Source organism: Ranitomeya variabilis, chromosome 5, assembly GCF_051348905.1.
Source record: "Ranitomeya variabilis isolate aRanVar5 chromosome 5, aRanVar5.hap1, whole genome shotgun sequence".
In the NCBI taxonomy this organism is placed as follows: domain Eukaryota; kingdom Metazoa; phylum Chordata; class Amphibia; order Anura; family Dendrobatidae; genus Ranitomeya; species Ranitomeya variabilis.
The window spans coordinates 11,523,086-11,543,465 of NC_135236.1; the positions used below are offsets into that span (position 1 = coordinate 11,523,086).

At 45.6% G+C, this 20,380-nt stretch overlaps 1 protein-coding gene across 1 annotated transcript; it reads left to right on the forward strand.

Moving 5' to 3' along the window:
* The first annotated feature begins 5,201 nt into the window (after positions 1-5,201).
* Positions 5,202-6,223, forward strand: LOC143774601 (olfactory receptor 5G9-like). Its single transcript, XM_077262353.1, has one exon. It carries the CDS (start codon positions 5,288-5,290, stop codon positions 6,221-6,223), a length of 936 nt encoding a protein of 311 aa, XP_077118468.1. The 5' UTR covers positions 5,202-5,287.
* Positions 6,224-20,380: the final 14,157 nt, after the last annotated feature.

A 20,380-nucleotide genomic window follows, 5' to 3' on the forward strand; every position in this document is an offset into this window, starting at 1 on the left:
GTATCGGTATCGGATTAGATCCGATACTTTGCCGGTATCGGCCGACACTTTCCGATACCGATACTTTCAAGTATCGGACGGTATCGCTCAACACTAATCATGAATTTATCAAGATAAGTCCGGAAGATATCGTTCATGAAGGACTGAAAAACAGATGGAGCATTAGAGAGCCCGAATGGCATCACAAGGTATTCAAAATGACCCTCGGGCGTATTAAACGCAGTCTTCCATTCATCACCCTGCTTAATACGAACAAGATTATATGCCCCCCGAAGGTCAATCTTCGTAAACCAACTAGCCCCCTTAATTCTAGCAACTAAATCGGAAAGCAGAGGTAAAGGGTATTGAAACTAGACCGTGATCTTATTCAAGAGGCAATAATCAATACAGGGTCTCAGGGAACCATCCTTCTTAGCAACAAAAAAAAATCCTGCTCCCAACAGTGAAGATGGCCGAATATGCCCTTTTTCCAAAGACTCCTTAACATAACTCCGCATGGCGGTATGTTCAGGCACAGACAGGTTGAAAAGTCAGCCCTTAGGAAACTTACAGCATAGAATCAAGTCAATCGCACAATCACAGTCCCTATGCGGTGGAAGGGAACTGGACTTGGGCTCATCGAATACATCCTGAAAATCAGACAAAAACTCTGGAATTTCAGAAGAGGAAGAAGAGGAGATTGACATCAAAGGAACGTCATTATGAACCCCCTGACAACCCCAACTAGTCACAGACATAGACTTCCAATCCAACACGGGATTATGTACCTGCAACCACGGAAAACCCAGCATGATAGCATCATGCAAATTATGCAACACCAGAAATTGACAATCTTCCTGATGGGCTGGCGCCATGCACATGGTCACCTGTGTCCAAAACTGAGGCTTATTTTTAGCCAAAGGTGTAGCATCAATGCCTTTTAAAGGAATAGGGTTCTGCAAAGACTGCAAGGGAAAACCACAACGCCTGGTGAACTCAAAGTCCATTAAGTTCAAGGCGGCACCTGAATCCACAAACGCCATGACAGAAAATGATGACAATGAGCAGATCAAGGACACAGATAACAAAAATTTAGGTTGTACAGTACTGATGGTAAATGAACTAGCGATCCTCTTAGTACGCTTAGGGCAGACTGAAATGACATGATAAGCATCGCCACAATAAAAACACAACCTATTCTGATGTCTGAATCCTTGTTGTTCCGTTCTAGACAGAATCCTATCACACTGCATTGGCTCAGGCATCTGCTCTGAGGACAACGCCACAGCGTGCACAGTTCTGCGCTCCCGCAAGCGCCGATCAATCTGAATGGCCAGAGACATAGAATCACTCAGACCGAAAGGCGTGGGAAACCCCACCATAACATCTTTAACGGATTCAGAAAGACCCTTTCTGAAAATTGCCGCCAAAGCATCATCATTCCATTTAGTCAACACAGACCATTTTCTAAATTTCTGACAATACAATTCTGCCGCTTCTTGACCCTGAGACAGGGCCAACAAGGTCTTTTCCGCTTGATCCACAGAATTTGGTTCATCATATAATAATCCTAAAGCCTGAAAAAAGGCGTCTACATTAAGCAAGGCTGGATTTCCAGTTTCCAGGAAAAATGCCCAATCCTGAGGATTGCCACGCAGTAGGGAGATGACAATTTTAACCTGCTGAATGGAATCCCCAGAGGATCGAGGTCTCAGAGCAAAAAACAGTTTACAGTTGTTTTTAAAACTCAAAAATTTGGACCTGTCACCCAAAAACAAATCAGGAGTAGGAGTCTTAGGCTCTAAAACCGGAGTCTGAACAATATAATCATAAATGCCCTGTACCCTAGCAGCAAGCTGGTCTACACGAGAAGCCAATCCCTGAACATCCATGCCAGCGCAAGACTCCTCAGCCACCCAGAGATATAGAGGGAAGAAAAGACAAAGCAGGCTACAGAAAAAAATGGCTCAACATCTTTCTTCCCTTCTTCTGAGATGCATTTAACTCATCAGGGGCCAGTTGTACTGTTATGATCCGGTGACCTAGGAGCAGCATGAGACTTTCTCTGGAGTAGGTGGAACCTGTACTGACCGCAAACCCTAAACTGACACCGCAACTAGAAGTAGCCGTGGGGTGTACCTAACACATCCTAGACACCTCGACACAGCCGGAGGACTAAATACCCCTATAGATGGAAATGGGAATGCTACCTTGCCTCAGAGCAGAACCCCAAAGGATAGGCAGCCCCCCACAAATATTGACTGTGAGTAGGAGAGGAAAGACACACGCAGGCAGAAAACAGGATTTAGCAAAAGAGGCCACTCTAGCTAAATAGGAAAGGATAGGACAGAATACTAGGCGGTCAGTATTAAAACCCTAAAAATATCCACAGCAGATAATACAAAAATTCCACCATCTAACTAAAGACATGGAATGTATATCTGCATCTCCTGAGAATCCAACTTGACTGAGAAAATCCTAACACAGTCTAAGCTGGACAAAAAAAAACAATGAATAGCACTGAATTATAAAGCACACAGCATGTGTGCTGCAGAAACAATAACCAGACACTTATCTTTGCAGATTTGGCAGCAGGGCAGGAGGAACCAGACAGAGATGCAAAACCTCCATGAACAATGGAAAACTGGCAAGGACTAATGAATCTTGCACACCTAAATACTGCAGTCAGAACTGCAATCAGCAGAGACACCTGACCAGGATTGCAGCCCAGGGACAACTGCATTACCACCAACAACCACCGGAGGGAACCCAAGAGCAGAATTCACAACTGACGCCGCAGCTGGTGGTGATGAGACCGTCTCATTAACCGCCACTGCAGCAACCACAACTGCTGCGAGACTCTCACCACTAACAACCAGTGGGGTCTCCACCAACCCTGCTGACCCCGAACCACCAACACCACCCTGCCAAATTTCGCAAGGACCTGACACCCGTGATCAAAAACCAGGACCATACTAAAAAATTCCGACACCACCTCGCTCACATGTTCAGTACTCGCCACACTACCAGCTGCCAAACCCCTCCTAAAATACCGCTAACTCGCATCCATATCATTCACATTTTCCCCAGGGCGCATGTGAATCACGTGACTTACCAGGTTGATTATTAGGGAGTCTCCCAGCAGCCGTCTCATGTCCTCTGCGACGATAACCTTCGCTGTCTGCACCGTCAGACGAAATTTGGCCCTAGACTTCAGAGGCACAGTCTGGTTCAGGAACATCGCCAGGTAAGTCCGACGTAGTCAACCCACCACTAGACCTGGACCTCCTATCCACCATGGCATGTTGTCTGGATGAAGGAGAGACTTCAGCTGTATACCTGCAGACTGAATCCCTGGCAGTGATCTGCCCTCTCTCATGAAAATCACCCTGGCCTTCACTGCTGCTGACAACCTGGATGGGTCACCTCCTGGCCCCCCACACCAAACTTCTGGATCTTCGTCCCCATGATTGTGCTGCTCCTGAAGCCCGGGATCCGACTGGATGCTCCAGATGTTCCTCTGTGTCAGCTCCATCTGACCGGGTCTCCATTCTACCCACCGCTGCTGCCTGAGCCTGGCGCAGCTGCGCCTGGTGTGGCTGCACCTCCCTCTCCGTAGCATCTGCTCCCATTGTGCATACAGCAGCCTGGTTCTGGTGCTGATGGGCCTGCCGCTCCTCTGCCAGCTCCATCCTCGCCACTGCAGTCGAGGCCCTGCTCCTCCGAGCTGGCCGCACTTCCTGGTCAGCAATACCACCTGACCGGGATGACATCAAAAAAGGGGCAGAGCAAGTGATGTCACTTCTGCCAGCTCCTGGCACCTGCCGATGCTGAGGAACTCCCCCAGAGCGACACCCAGTGGCCGGAGGCTGGAATTGCAGTGAAGATCCGAATGGTTCTCTGGATGAGCTCTGCTGCTGGCGCCTGGTCCGGGGAGTCACATCCAGGCTAAATCACTTTGGTAGTTGGGACCTCCTGGTGCAACCCAGAGGCTCCACAGATGCAGCCACCTCAGCATTTCCACCATCAGCGTTCCACATCTGCAGCTGATCCTGTAGCTGCTGTCCTCTGCTTGTAGCCAAGGCACGGATCTCCTGGAAAAGAGCCCCCATGACATTCAGGTAAGCTACTATCCTCCTGACTGAACTACCCCCTCCGCCCCTCACCTTATGTACCCTCCCACAGGATACCTTCCACTAGACAATCACAAAAACCCACATCTTTCCCCTGACCCTGTACTCCTCCCCCATAAATGTGCACTCAAACTCAATCCCTTACCACGCAAAGTTAAGGCCTAGCAACCTCCTTAGTCATGTGGCCCTCCCTTTAAGACTCCTATGGGGAATAAGGTCCGGGCCATACTATACTCTAAGAAAGTCATCTGGTGTAAATTAATTTCTGCAGCATGAAAGCGGCCATAAACATACAGCCGATGTCATGAAGATCATGGAAAATGATGTTAAGCATAAGAAAAACAAGGGGTTCTGAAAGTCATGATACATCCCCAACCGATCTCTGATCTCAACAAAATCATGTTTGTGTGGGATTGTTTGAAGAGACAGGAGAATTTGTGCAAACTTACAGGAAATCCACAGAAATCTGTGGATACTTCTCCAAGATGTTTGGAACAACCTCCTAGCCAACTTCCTTCAAGGACTATGGGTAAATGTCCCTGGAAGAATTAATGCTTTGATCCTGTTTGGAAGGCAAAGGTTGGTAGCATCCAAAATTAATTTGATTTATATTTTTCTTTGCATCTTGTTATTTGATAAAAATAAACTTTTAACACTTCTAATTTTTAAATTATTTTTAACTGCTTAATTCTTGAGCCTCCTGCTAATACTATCTCACTGCATTTTATATACAGTAAAGTACTTTATATTTTTGTAAGTTTACACATTGTGGGTATTGAGCATACAAAACATGAAAGCTTTTATACCAAAATTCTCTGAAGGCAAGATAATTATCAATTCATTTAAACCTCTGGTCTCTTTTCTCTAGAACATTCACTTGAGGGTGATTATCGGGATCCAGTGGGCATTTTCTATGTTCTTCTGAGACTATAAAAGACGCGAACGTCTGAAACATTTCGCCTTTACATCAGAAGAGCCAACAATGCGAAGATATCATTTCACAGATGAAAATATCCCAAAATTCTATTGAGCCTCCTCTAATAATGAAAACCATCACTAAGTATAATATGACACTTGTTTTTAGTGGGCTACATTCCCAGACTTTATACCTGAACTTGAATAAATACTCTTAATTTTTAGGAGAAAATAATTCTTGGATACTTATTGATATATAAATGATGTGTGAGGAGAATCAGACACAAGTCACTCAGATACGTCTTCTTGGATTCCAAAGTCTTTCCAAATACAAACCTCTTCTATTCCTTCTGCTTACCCTGAGTTACATATGTATACTGGGAGGGAATCTTCTCATTATCCTTCTAGTGACCATCATTGACCAACTCAAAACTCCAATGTTTTTCTTACTGAAGCATTTATCCATAGCAGATGTCTTACTGACCACCTGGGTTATCCCCATGATGTTAGGCATTATGTTTGTTGAGGAAGGAGTTTTGTCCCTTTGGGGTTGTATGACACAGCTTTATTTCTTTTGTATATTTTGCACTGTTCAATGTTTCCTCATTGTCATTATGTCTTATGATCGGTATTTGGCCATTTGTCATCCGTTACGATATTCCTCACTAATAAGTCTGGATCTTTGCCTTCGACTTGTTATGGGTGCTTGGTTTTTGATCATTGTGCTCATTTCAAGTGAGTTCCTTGTTTATAGTCAGTCTAACTTCTGTGGCTTGAATTACATAGACCATTTCTTTTGTGACTTTGGTCCATTAATGGAATTGGCCACTTCAGACATTTCCATTGTAATGTTGCAAGACTTTGTTTATGGCATCTTTTCGCTTTTTTTCCCATTTGCTTTTATTATTGTTACCTACTTTTGCATTTTCTTTACGATCCATAACATTTCTTATGGTAGAAGAAAAGCCTTCTCCACATGTAGCTCCCACCTGACCACAGTATGTGCATATTACGGCACCCTAATCGAAGTCTACATGGCTCCATCTGATGAGAGCTCATCCAATATCAACAAATACAGGTCTCTGTTGTATATAGTAGTTACACCATTGATGAATCCTATTATCTACAGTCTGAGGAACAATGAGATTAGGAGAGCTATGCAAAAGATGAGATATATTTTTTTTTACACAAAATGAGTTTAAATGTTCAGCTCAGTGGTAATATGTGACAGCCTTATGCAACTATGAATCAAATCATTAACCAAATCATTGTTTTCAATCCATTAGAAGTTTTAGCGCAGCTAGAGATGAGTAGATTGATTAAAAGCAAATTAAATTTGCTTCAAATTTCACAGAAAATGGACAGGTCAGAATCCACTATTTTTATAATTGATTCCTTTGAATTCAGCAAAATGGCTTCTGGCAGATCAACATTTTAGGGCTGGGAAGACGTAAAATAATAAAATAATATGCCGTCTTCACCCATCACGTGACCAGCGCTCCTACCGATTCTGCACTAGGATGTGGACAGATAACACTTAGGTAATGACTATTAATGGCCTTCAGGCACCTTTATTTCACATATAATAAAGTTGTGAATCCAATTTCCAGGCCAAATTCGATTGAACCTCCTAAATTTGAAATTTGGGAGATTTATTCATTTCTAGCTTCAACATGCAGAGACTTACTGACATGCAGTGTATCAGCAACTTTCTAAATAGGGCAACACATCTTTCTATGGATTGAAAGGAAAATACTGGATTCCTTCAATTTGAGTGGTGCAAACATTTTTTTTATTTCTATATTTGGTTTAAACTTGCTTGAAAGATAATTTGCTTTCTAACAATGGATAGAGGAACACGTTGAGCTTTCTTTTGTCAAATATTGTGACGACACAGCATTAATTCGGAATTATCCAGATGTATTATGTCAGTAGGCCCAGGAACATGAGCTAGAGTTCATGTGAGAAGTAAGGTTGACTCATATTGTCAATTGAATTAATGTTCAGTGGCTGCCATTTGTGGACTGGTTGTTGATTAGCTATTGTGTCTGTCCTAATATTGCAGTCCTAGTATTGTTCTATTATCTTCACGAAATATGATATGCGAACAATGTTTGTTAATATGTTGATGACCCATTGGTGTTCTGCAAATATGAAGAACAATCTATGCATTTTGTTTGAACACTCCAGCAGTGATGGATGGCCTCCTTCCACCTTCACCCAAGCCTGTGGAGGAATGCCTGAATGAGAAGTTGTGAGCTATAATATGGAGGACCTCACTGTGTTTATAGAGACTGCACATTACAGTAACCATGGATCATGGCTCCAACTAAAAAAGTAGAGAGCTGCTACTTTGACCGTGACTGAACCCTCAAAGACATTTGGAGAATCCTGGTTGGGACAATCAGGTCACCTGGCCTCGTACATTAATGGACAGCTCTCGGTCAGCTTCCTAAGGTTGTCGTTACCTTCTCTCTGTGCGTGTCACAGGTGGAGTAATCGGCCCTGGAAGCTCTGAATTCACAGCTGCTGTTATTCTGGTGAGTCAGCTGAAGGGTGAGACTGTGATTTGCACCATCCTGGGTAGTTGCTGGGACTGTTCTATATGTTATTGTTTGTTAGTGGTTCCATAAGTTATTGCCACACTGTTTTACCCGCACCTTGTGTTGTCTGAGTAGTATTATACCCACAGTAAAACGAGAGTGGGCATTCAGTGGGATGACCCCTTGTCCATGATGTCTCGAGCCAGTGGACTAGATCACCCACTGACCACCGTATCTACTGTTCATAGTTCACAAATAATATTTCTGCCTGTGTTTTTTCCTAGTCGGTCCTCCTGGAACTCAGCATGTTTACAGAAGATTCTCCTATGTTATGCTTTTGTAGCATGACTGTCCTACTGGTTCAGAGCAAGCTACCTGATCATTTGTGCCAGCCTGCATCACCAGCCTTCAGCCAACTTTACGACCCAAACTTATGGGTCCCTGAGAAAATTCAATAAATTATGAAGTCTGGAGATCTGGTAAATGGAGTAGATTGTGCTAAGCTTGTCCATGGTAGCCATTTTTGAGAATGCATATTTTTGTAAAAAATGAGAATTGAATTATGTTCTGATCTTTTTGCTTATATCTACTATTAATTTAATAAATATTAAAGATTAGAGTTGATCAACTTTCTCTTTTTTAGGATCGAGTCAGGTTTCGCGAAACCCGACTTTCTCAAAAGTCAGGTCGGGTGAAATCGGACGATTATTGCGAAAAGTCGGGGGCCAACTGAAACACGAAACCCAATGCAAGTCAATGGGGAATCAAAGTCGGCAGTGAGTGGAGGACAGGAAAACACCTACAGTGCCCATTTTAATGCCAAAAACATCAACTCTTGTTACTGAAGCTTGTCAATCTTAATTTACTTTATAATAATAGTTAGGCCTTGAAAACTGAGGGTCATCTGGCTAAAGTTGTGGGGGGGTAGGCCTGGCTCAAGATTTTCGTGGGCCCAGGAAACACGAAATACGTAATTGCGGTGGAGCATGGAGAGGAAAGCATTTCAACTTTGCAAGTGCTGTGATCCTGAGCAAGCAGGGGGGGCCTACTCATTGGCATTGGCACTGGCACAGGGCCCCTCATAGTACAGCGGTGTGTTTGACGGTGGGTGGTGCCTCCCACCGGCAGAGACACTTTTGCGTACTATGAGGGGCCCTGTGCCAGTGACATCGCCAACGAGTATGCCCCCCACCTGATGAAGGAACCTGCACTTTCATCTGCACCTTCCTCTTTGTCCCTGTGTAAGGTGGTATATTATGCGGGAAGGGGAACCTGATTTCAGCAGGGTCAGATTCTGGCAGTGTAGAGTGCAAGGGGAATGTAGTAGTCTGGGTCAATGTACCAGCAGACTCATCTAGCAGTGGCTGGGCAATGGGTAGGATGAGGAGGAAACACAGATATAGGCCCAAATAATGAAGTAGGCTAAATGCAGTTCAAAAATGGTAACAGGACTAAACTGGCGGCATTGCTTTGTTCAGCGGAGGACAACTGTAAGGAGGGGCTGACACAGTTAGTAGGCCCAAATAAGTAAGTAGGTTAAAGGGAACCTGTCACCACGTTTTTGGAAGATGGGATAAAAATAGTGTTAAATAGGTGCAGAGGTGGGCGTAACATTAGTGCGTTTGTTATGCGTTTATTACCCACCTAAGTTGCCGAAATACCTTTGCAAAGTCTCCGTTTTCGCCTGTCAATCAGGCTGGTCTGGTCAGATGGGTGTGGTGTCTTCACCCAGATTTGGCGTAGTTTTCCGTTGGTGGCGTAGTGGTGTGCGCATGCCCAAGGTCCCGAATCCTCTGCCAGGGGATTTCAAAGAGCGCGGTGTCTGTTATTGCATTGGTGATCGGTGGGCGCGGCCATCTTCCTTTGGCCGCGCGTGCGCAGAAGCGGCGCTCTGCTGGCCGCGGCTTCAGGAAAATGGCCGCGGGATGCCGCGCGTGCGCAGATGGATATCGCGGCGGCCATTTTCCTGAAGCCGCGGCCAGCAGAGCGCCGCTTCTGCGCACGCGCGGCCAAAGGAAGATGGCCGCGCCCACCGATCACCAATGCAATAACGGACACCGCGCTCTTTGAAATCCCCTGGCAGAGGATTCGGGACCTTGGGCATGCGCACACCACTACGCCACCAACGGAAAACTACGCCAAATCTGGGTGAAGACACCACACCCATCTGACCAGACCAGCCTGATTGACAGGCGAAAACGGAGACTTTGCAAAGGTATTTCGGCAACTTAGGTGGGTAATAAACGCATAACAAACGCACTAATGTTACGCCCACCTCTGCACCTATTTAACGCTATTTTTATCCCATCTTCCAAAAATGTGGTGACAGGTTCCCTTTAAAAGCAGTTCAAAAATGGTAACAGGACTAAACAGGCGGCATTGCTTTGTTCAGTGGAGGACAACTGTAAGGAGGGGCTGACACAGTTAGTAGGCCCAAATAAGTAAGTAGTGTCACGCTCATGCCCTGACTGGTGGGCGTGAGCTCGGAGGGTTTGTGACCCCACTGTGCCACAAACCAGACTACCCTGGAAGGGACGTGACTATGACAGCTGCCTGGGTTTTCACTGGAGCCTCTGATGGTAAGGTTAGGCTTATGCAGCAGGCAGCTGCCATGTGCTACTCCAGGGTAGTGTCTGGCTGTGGCTGCTGATCCCACTTGGGAAACAGGAACACCAGGATTGCTGCGGGCATCAGGCAGGAAACACAGGACTGGCTAGAATGGCAGGAACACACGACTGGAAGGCACGGCAGGAAACACAGGACTGACAGGACTGGCAGGAACACTGGATTGGAAGGCACGGCAGAGAACACAGGACTGGTTGATGTGGTGTATGAAGGAACAGGTAGGGACCTGTTCACACAGGAGGTGCAGGAAAGGAAACAAGCAGAAAGGAATGAGGTATGAAGGAACAGGTTGGGACCTGTTCACACAGGAGATGCAGGTACGGAAACAAGCCAGAAGGAAAGGAGAAAGAAGGAACAGGTTGGGCCCTGTTCAAACTGGAAGAGAACCGCAAGGCTGAGGATAGGAGTGGTAGAGCAGCAAGAGATAGTGCAGCAATAAAAGCTAAGCAGAGCAGAGCCACAAGGAATGTGGAGAGGAGCTGCAGCAAGAGATTACTGCAGCTGCAGAAGGTAAGCAGAGTAGAAAGGAGCAGGAGTGTGGAGAGGAGCGGCAGCAAGAGATTACTGCAGCAGAAGATAAGCAGAGTAGAAAGGAGCAGAACTGCAGGAGAGCGGAGCAGAGGTAAAGCCACAAAGGTACAGAGCAGGCAGAGCCGCAAGAGTGCGGAGTGTAAGCAGACTTAGAACACAAAGAAAGACACAGCAGGGAAGGAAGCCACAGACAAGGAGACCGAGATAAGACTAAGTTCAGACAAGGAAATGGAACAAGACAAGAAACAAGGACAAAGACACAGGGACCAGGATATTCTGCCTCCTGGAGGGCGGACAACAAGATCAAGGCAATAAGACAGGGAAAAGCCTCCAGAGAGGGAGTAACTCAGAGCAAGGCCTGGCAAACTCAGAAGCTAAACACAAACTGAGCTAACACATTGCACAGGCCCAGACCACTGGGTGGAGCTGCACTATATACTGGAAGCCTCTTGGTAATTGGTCAGGAACAAATTAGACAGATGCACCTGATTCCTATAAGAACCATAGAGTTCAGGCGCCAGCCCCCTATGCACACAGCCAGGAAGAATGCAGAGAGACAGAATATGCAGCTGGCATGAAACAGAAACCACATCATGGCCTGGAGCAGTGGGTAAGATAGTGTGAGAAATGAGATGCCATGCCATGATGCCAGCAGAGTTGTTACAAGTAGGCTAAAAGCAGTTCAAAATTGGTAACAGGACTAAACTGGTGGCATTGCTTTGCTCAGCGGAGGACAACTGTAAGGAGTGGCAGACACACTTAGTAGGCCCAAATAATAAAGTGGGCTAAATGCAGTTCAAAATTGGTAACATGACTAAACAGGTGGCTTAGCTTTGTTCAGTGGAGGACAACTGTAATGATTGGCGCAGACACAGTTAATAGGCCCAAAATGAAAAAGTAGGCTCAAAGCAGTTCAAAAATGGTAACAGGACTAAACAGGCGGCATAGCTTTGTTCAATGGAGGAAACCTGTAATGAGTGGCGCAGACACAGTTTGTAGGCCCACATTAAAAAAGTAAGCTAAATGCAGTTTAAAATTGGTAACAGGACTAAAAAGGCGGCATAGCTTTGTTCAGTGGAGGACAACTGTAATGAGTGGTGCAGACACGGTTAGTAGGCCCAAATACAAAAGTAGGCTGAAAGCAGTTCAAAAATTACCACAACCCCCAGGAAGAAGCTACGTTGCGAAACGCGCGTCGGGGTTTTCCTGCCCATCACAATCCTCTCACCAGCAGGTATTTATGTATTGCTTCACCAGTGATTCCTATGCTCCCTTATTGTCCTTGTACTAGTCTATATGACTTCTAAATCTGCACATGCAGTGACACGCTATACATACTTATTATAATGGAGGATGTATTGACACCTCCCTGTAGTGTAGCCTAAGTGTTGTGGCACACTCCACCACTATCTATCTTTCAACAACTTTTTCCAACCTTAGTATAGGAATAACTAATTCAATATCTTTGTGTGAGCTCCAGTGACACCTGCTGGTGCACTTAGCATATATATTTTATAATCCCTTTCATGGATTTGTATTTGGTTAGCTAATCGGATTGTTTTGGTTTACTTTGCCTTGTCCCCTTGTCTTTAAGTATTACACATATTATTTACTATTCCTGTTTTTTAATGTGTATCAATAAAATATTTAATATTTTATACAGCTGGTTGGTACTTCCCTTTTTCTTGGGCTTATATGCAGTTCAAAAATGGTAACAGGACTAAACTGGTAGCGCTGCTTTGTTTAGCGGAGGACAGCTGTAATAAGGGGCAGACACAGTTAGTAGACCCAAAAAAGTAAGTGGGCTAAATGCAGTTTAAAACTGGTAGCATGACTAAACTGGCGGCATAGCTTTGTGCAGTGGAGGACAACTGTAATGGGAGGCAGACACAGTTATTAGGCCCAAATAAGTAAGTAGGCTAAATGCAGTTCAAAACTGGTAACAGGACTAAACTGGCGGCATTGCTTTGTTCAGCGGAGGACAACTGTAATGGGAGGCAGACACAGTTAGTAAGCCCAAATATTAAAGTAGGCTAAATGCAGTTCAAAACTGGTAACATGACTAAACAGGCGGCATTGCTTTGTTCAGCGGCGGCAAATTGTAATGAGTAGCAGACAAAGTTATTAGGCCCTGTCACAGGTTCCTTCTCCGGTATCACACAATCAACAGAGCCAGTGAAGAGTGAACAATTCCAAGACCTTTATTTAGGCAAAAGCACAAAAGGTCCATATACGCATATACGGTCCACCACACAAAGGATAAAATATTCCAGAACACAAATCCAGTTCAGTTACAGAATAAAAGTCCAACAATCCAGCACAGAGGATAACAGTCCATATTCCCTTCTTTCTCTCTCTGACGTGCTGTGTTCACTTCATAGCTCCAAACCAAGACTGGCTTCCCCCCAGCTCCTGTCCTCTCCTTATGTCCAGAAGTCGTCAGACAGGTTGGGGTGGTTTTCAGGCCTCCCACACCTGACAAAGGTGCCTGGTGGATTAAGGCACTACACGGGTCATTGTTTCAACAAGCTAGTTCAATATGTCAGCATATTAGCAAACAGGTTTATTCACTGACCCTCTGGAGAGATAACAGTACAGGAATGTGGGGGCTGATATCAGATGGCAAATAACAGCAATTCATCAAATGGCAAATAACTCATACTGTATGGAAATTTGGTTTGGGATGAATCAATCTCGGTGTGTGTGCTGCGGCCATTTCACAATTATCAGATCAGATATGGTGAGTGCTCAAGAAAGAATGACTCTGACACAAAGTGACAGTTTAACATTCCATCCAGATCTCTGGTTTATTCCTTGATACATAGTTTATAAATGCATATAAAAGGGTGGTGGTTAGTAAATTAACATACAATTTAGCTATTATTTCATTGGCTGACTGAATATAGACTGTATTTAACTGTGTACATGGCATATTCTGACTATGGTCTACCTAGCAACAAGCTGATTTAGCACTCTTGGAAATAGCTGTCACCCTTATCCTGCTATTTAGCAACATTCTTAGACATTAGTTCAGAACATCTGGCCTAACTTCCCGTTTTTAGGTGTCTGAAACATACTGGAAAGTACCAAGAGCCATCTGGCCTAGCGCATGTGGTTATGTTGAGCAATTGATCATAAAGTAGCTGAGTAGATAGTTATATATATTTGCTTTTATGTAAGTATATATGATTTAAAGGAGTATACATGCAAGTGAGATCTATATGATATATATATTTCTATCACAAGCCCCCCTTAGATATCACTTGCCCTAATCCTAGCCTCCTGTCCCAAAGCGCTTCAATTCTTTTGTGCTGTCGGTGAACTGATGCAAGCCTACGCCCTACCCCGTACAGACTTTTTGCAAATGGGCGGTCAGGAGATCTGTCCCTAAAGGGGGGTAGAAGCATGCATAGTCTCATATTGGCAAACTTGTTCAATCAGTTCCACATATTCATCATCATCAGGGTTGGAGGAGCCATCAGGCGGGTGAATCTGGATTCGGATAGGTTCATCCAGGAGGAGATGTGGCATCAGGTTTGTTGTTTCCTTGACTGTCTTTTCCATCATCCTGCGGATACAAGGGATTATGCAGCAACCAGAAATTATCACAAGAACAAAAATAACAAGTATGGCTGCCCCAATCTGTGCTAGCATCCTTTGCCATCCACTCATCCACCCAAAGTACTGGTCCCAAGGTTCTTACATTCCTGAATTTTGTTTCAATTCCTCTGATAGCTCAGTGAGTTTCTGTATCGCCACCGTGACTTTACCATTGGGACCAGTATTGTCTGGGATGTAGGTGCAACAGGTGTCTTTGATCATTTTACAAACACCTCCTTTCTCAGCTAGAATCATGTCTAAAGCTATTCTGGAATACCATGATGGAAGTGGGGCCCAACTGGTCTGCCAGACCTTTCAGAGTATCTCGGGTGTAGTTTACAAATCTCTTCTCGTTGTAATACACGTAATTTATCCAATCAACATTTTTGTTTACAGTTATTATCGGCAACAATGACTCAAATCCTGCCTTGACCTGGTCTCTGGCTTTAAATTCATCAGGTACCCCCCTAGGCACACCTACGGTGTCTATATAAACATGTGGATCGAAACTGCCTTTGGGGCACTTGCCCGTTTTGGTCTGTTTACTGCAGTACTGGGTGAGGACTCATGGGTGTAGGGAAAAAGATGGAAGGGCATCAGAATTTTTGCCAGTGCACATTGGCCTACCCAAACACCTTCCAGTCTACTACGTATCTTCATATCAACACAGATCCAGTATATGTCATCTAGGGAAACCACATGATTAATTAGGTTGTCAGTGGTGGTACTGTACTCTGAGCAGAACCCCTTGGTGAAGTTTTTTACATCCCTGCCAGTCCCTGTGCATGTGTAACAGGTGTATTTACCAGGGTATATCGTTATTCCAGTCCCCGGGGGTGTATCTTTAGTCATGAGTGGGTACTTAGACTTCCAGTCTTCACAGGATGCAGAATGAGATGAGTTAGTGTATATGCTGTGGAAACAGGCCTGCAGGGATTCTGGGATGCTGAGTGGCACTGTGCCCAGATGGGGTCTGGCTTCGGCACATGCATAACAGCCACTTAGTGTTGAGCATTCCGATGCCGCAAGTATCGGGTATCGGCCGATACTTGCAGTATCGGAATTCCGATACCGAGATCCGATACTTTTGTGGTATCGGGAATCAGTATCGGATCCATATTACTGTGTAAAATAAAGAAGTGAAATAAAAAATATTGATATACTCACCTCTCCGGAGGCCCCTGGACATCACCGCTGGTAACCGGCAGCCTTCTTTGCTTAAAATGAGCGCGTTTAGGGCCTTCCATGACGTCACGGCTTCTGATTGGTCGCGTGCCGCTCATGTGACCGCCACGTGACCAATCACAAGCCGTGACGTCATTCTCAGGTCCTAAATTCCTAGAATTAGGAATTTAGGACCTGAGAATGACGTCACGGCTTGTGAACCTAGAGTAACCAACTCATATATAGTCAAGTAAAAAAGGCAGCACACTGCAGCGCTAAGACATGCAAACATGAAACATGAAAACTGAACTGCAATACTGCACTAGAAATATGAAAAATGAGAGCGCTTAGCGCATAAAAATGGCCAATTTTATGTGTACCTGATAGCCCCTTTACGGCATCTCTCGTATATCAGGTCCTACGCTTGCCTACCTCGCTGAGAATAAACGTCTCCATGTGAATGGGTACCTGTGAAAACCTCTTCCTAGACTCATATTCTCTCTCTCTGTGGAGGGGTACTGGACCTGCTGCGATTAAAACACCTGGGCTAGGAGGCGGAGTGCTCAGTCAGAAGGCTAAATAATATATTTGAAAAAACTGACCGTCACATCCATACAAAGACTAAGTGTGAACAGGTGCTGAACCTAGAGTAACCAACTCATATATAGTCAAGTAAAAAAGGCAGCACACTGCAGCGCTAAGACATGCAAACATGAAACATGAAAACTGAACTGCAATACTGCACTAGAAATATGAAAAATATGAGTCTAGGAAGAGGTTTTCACAGGTACCCATTCACATGGAGATGTTTATTCTCAGCGAGGTAGGCAAGCGTAGGACCTGATATACGAGAGATGCCTTAAAGGGGCTATCAGGTACACATAAAATTGGCCATTTTTATGCGCTAAACGCTCTCATTTTTCATATTTCTAGTGCAGTATTGCAGTTCAGTTTTCATGTTTCATGTTTGCATGTCTTAGCGCTGCAGTGTGCTGCCTTTTTTTCTTGACTATATATGAGTTGGTTACTTTAGGTTCAGCACCTGTTCACACTTAGTCTATGTATGGATGTGACGGTCAGTTTTTTCAAATATATTATTTAGCCTTCTGACTGAGCACTCCGCCTCCTAGCCCAGGTGTTTTAATCGCAGCGGGTCCAGTACCCCTCCACAGAGAGAGAGAATATGAGTCTAGGAAGAGGTTTTCACAGGTATCCATTCACATGGAGACGATTATTCTCAGCGAGGTAGGCAAGCGTAGGACCTGATATACGAGAGATGCCGTAAAGGGGCTATCAGGTACACATAAAATTGGCCATTTTTATGCGCTAAACGCTCTCATTTTTCATATTTCTAGTGCAGTATTGCAGTTCAGTTTTCATGTTTCATGTTTGCATGTCTTAGCGCTGCAGTGTGCAATCTTTATCTTTCCTGTTTAGGGCTGATGGGGGTTTGTATCCCCAACTGTCACCAGTGTTCCATGCTGCCGCTCCCCAGTATTCACATTTGTCTCCCCAATATTTATCTGCAACACAAATATACTGAGTCCCATGCCCCAAGCTGTCCAGCAGTGTGGATGGGCAGTGTACTACATCGTAGTAATCAAACAGGTATGCAATTATATGGGCTGATGTGTCGAACCAGAAAATGGTGTAGTCCCCATCCTTGGTGATCTCCCCTCCCAGAAGTGGGGCAGGTGGAGCTTCTGCCCCCAGAATATGTATCACACAGAGGATATACAAGATCATTCTGGCTTTGGCGTATCTTCTGGTACGGAAGCCTTCTTGCAGTGTGATGCGTGGATCCAAGTGGGTCTTCCCTCTAGTTTCACAGAGGTTGGTGTCATCAACAGCACTTGGAAGGGACCGTCAAATCTAGGGTCGAGCGTTCTCCTCACAAACTTCTTCACCAACACCCAGTCTCCTGGTTTCAAGGAGTGCGAAACGAGTACCGATCCTGGATCTGGTAACGAAAAGAAAACACGAGAATGGACATCAGCTAGTTTTTTGGTCAATTGAATTACGTAAGCAGACAAAGTATCATATTGCATTGCCAACTGCTGAGGGAAGAATACCCCTAACCTGCGGCTGGAACCAAACAGAATCTCATGTGGTGACAGCTTTTCTGGGCTCCGGGAGTGTGCCTTACACTAAACAGTGCGATTAGGAGTGTTTCATGCCATGGTTTGCATGTCTCTTGGGCAACTTTCAACATCCTGTTTTTAAGTGTCCCATTCAGTCTTTCTACTTTCCCGCTACTCTGAGGGTGGTAGGGAGTGTGTAGACCTAAGTCTGACCCTACTGCTGACCAGATCTCCTTTGTGAGGTTTGCTGTGAATGCGGGCCCCTGATCACTCTATCACTTCTGGGACCCCATATCTGCACACGATCTCTGAGAGTAGCTTCTGTGCAGTAGTCTTTGCTGACTGATTCCTCACTGGGAAAGCTTCTGGCCATCCTGAAAACACGTCCACGACCACAAGGGCATATTCGAATCCTCCACTTGGCGGCATCTGGATGTGGTCTATCTGGATCCTCTGGAAGGGGTACAGCGGTCTGGCAAGATGATGTGTGGGAACTTTCTCCATTCTTCCGGGGTTGCATTTGCCGCAGGTCAAACAGCTGTTTGTGAACTTGGCTGTTAGAGTGGAGATCCCTGGAGCGAACCAGTAAGCACCAATCAGATTATTCATCTGTGTCTTTGATCTGTGCGTGGGCCCATGTGCCCACTGGACCACCATAGGGTACATGCTTCGGGGTAAACAGGGTTTGTAGTCCATTGCGTATACCCTTCCTTCTTGATGTGTTGCACCCTTCTGCATCCAACTCTCCTTCTCTTCCTTTGGAGCTTGCTCTTGCAACTTCTTAAACAGATCCCAACACGTCATCTTATCTGGTGTCTTGTCCTCAGTTGCCACGTAGTAGCCGTCCGGCTCTACGACCTTTCCCACTTCTCCATATTGTCTTCCTTTGGCAGCTTCTTTGGCTGCCATATCGGCCATGTTGTTGCCCCATGCCTCTACTGTGTTCAGTTTTCCATGTGCTTTGACTTTCAGTACTGCCACCATTTTTGGAAGTTGAAGTGCGCTCAGCAGGTCCTTAATGGCTCCATGATGCTTCATGGTTGTTCCGCTTGCTGTGATGAAGTCTCTTGCAGCCCAGATGGGTCCAAAGTCGTGTGCTATGCCATGCGAATACCTTGAATCGGTGTATATGTTCGCAGTTTTGCCTTCTGCAATCTGGCAGGCCTTCATCAGCGCTATCAGTTCTGCTTCCTGGGCTGACAGGCTAGGTGGCAGACCCCTGGACCACAGGATTTCTTGATTGCTGGTCACTGCACATCCCGTGTGGAATCTTCCTTCATCATCTGCAAATCTGGAGCCATCTACGTAGAGGATCAACTCTGGGTTGGCCAGTGGCTCTTCTGCCACATTGGGTAGTCCTGCTGTTTCCTGTTGCATGATGCTGAAGCAATCATGGTCATCCGTCCGGAGCAAATCCATATCCTTGTGGAAGGTATCATGCAGATTTTGATCTGAAGGGTCCGTATCCATATCCCCCCTTGGGAGTGGGAGTAGAGTGGCCGTATTGAGGACTGTACATCTGGAGATGGTGACATTGTCAGGCAGTAGTAGGGTGCACTGCAGGTGAAGATGTCTTGCAGTGGAGAGAGGTTTTGGCTGGGTTTGATTGAGAATTGCTGAGATATCATGTGGAGCCAGGATATCCAGTGGATGTCCTCGAATGATATCAGCAGTCTTGTCCAGGAGGGCGTGTGCTGCAAATACTGCTCTCATGCAGGTGGGGGCTCCCCTTGCAACTGGATCCATCTTCCTGGTTCACTATGGCTGCTTTCAGTTTTTGTAGTAGGTCTGCCCCCAGTAGGTTGAGTGGGCAGGTTCTTGACACCACAAACTTGGACAGGATAGAGTGTCCTGACTGAGTGCACACGCTCAGAGGCTTTGTAAGCTGAGAATGTCTGACTTGACCATCAATGCCTACGCAAGACACAGAGGATTCTGATAGGCAGGTAGGGTCAGGGAGTTCCACATGTCTCATCACACTTCTGGCTGCACCAGTTTCCACAAGAAAAGACCTGACAACGCCATCCACTTTCAGGGTAATTTGGGGGGTTGGTCCTGCTGAAGGGGTTTTGCATGTAAGGAGCGTGGTGTCTTGCGGACCTGGCTTGCCCCTGTCCTATGGATGGGGCGCTTCACTGTTTACCTTGTCTGCTACTCGGCCTGCTCCTCTGGGCAGGGTGTTGGGTTGTGGTGGAGCTCTGCACCGGCTCTGGTAATGACCCAATTTGCCGCAATTGAAATATCTGACATTCCTTCTGTCTCGGTATTGCGGTGGCTCTTCAGAGTCTATGGCCGCCATGAGGGGTGTTGTCTTCCGCACTCCTGGTTGGGACTCCATCCCTTTGGCTACTGTGAGCAGGGTGTCCATTGCTATTGACCTGTACTCGGGCCTAGCCACTATCAGCGGCTTCCTAATTGGCTCTCTGAGTCCATGCACAAAGGCCTGTGCCAACATCTGCCTGTGTATCTGGTCATGAATGGTGAAGCCCAGGTCCTGGAAAACCTGCATTACTCTGCCATGAAACTTCTCCACAGAATCTGTCTTCTCCTGACTCATGTCATGTAAGCTGAGGGGCTGTCCGGCCAGCCTGCCTTTGGCCCACTCTCTGAGTTGTTCAATTAGCTTCGGCCCTGACTCTTAGGCATGTACATCTAAGTCTGCTGAAAGCTTGAAGTGTTCCTTCATGATTGGCCAGAAGGCATCACCTGCCTTTATCTCCATCACAGCCCACAAATCATTCCAGGTGGCTGCATATGTGCGCTGGTTCTGCTGCATTCTTCTGTAGAATGGCATGGGGTGCATCTCTGG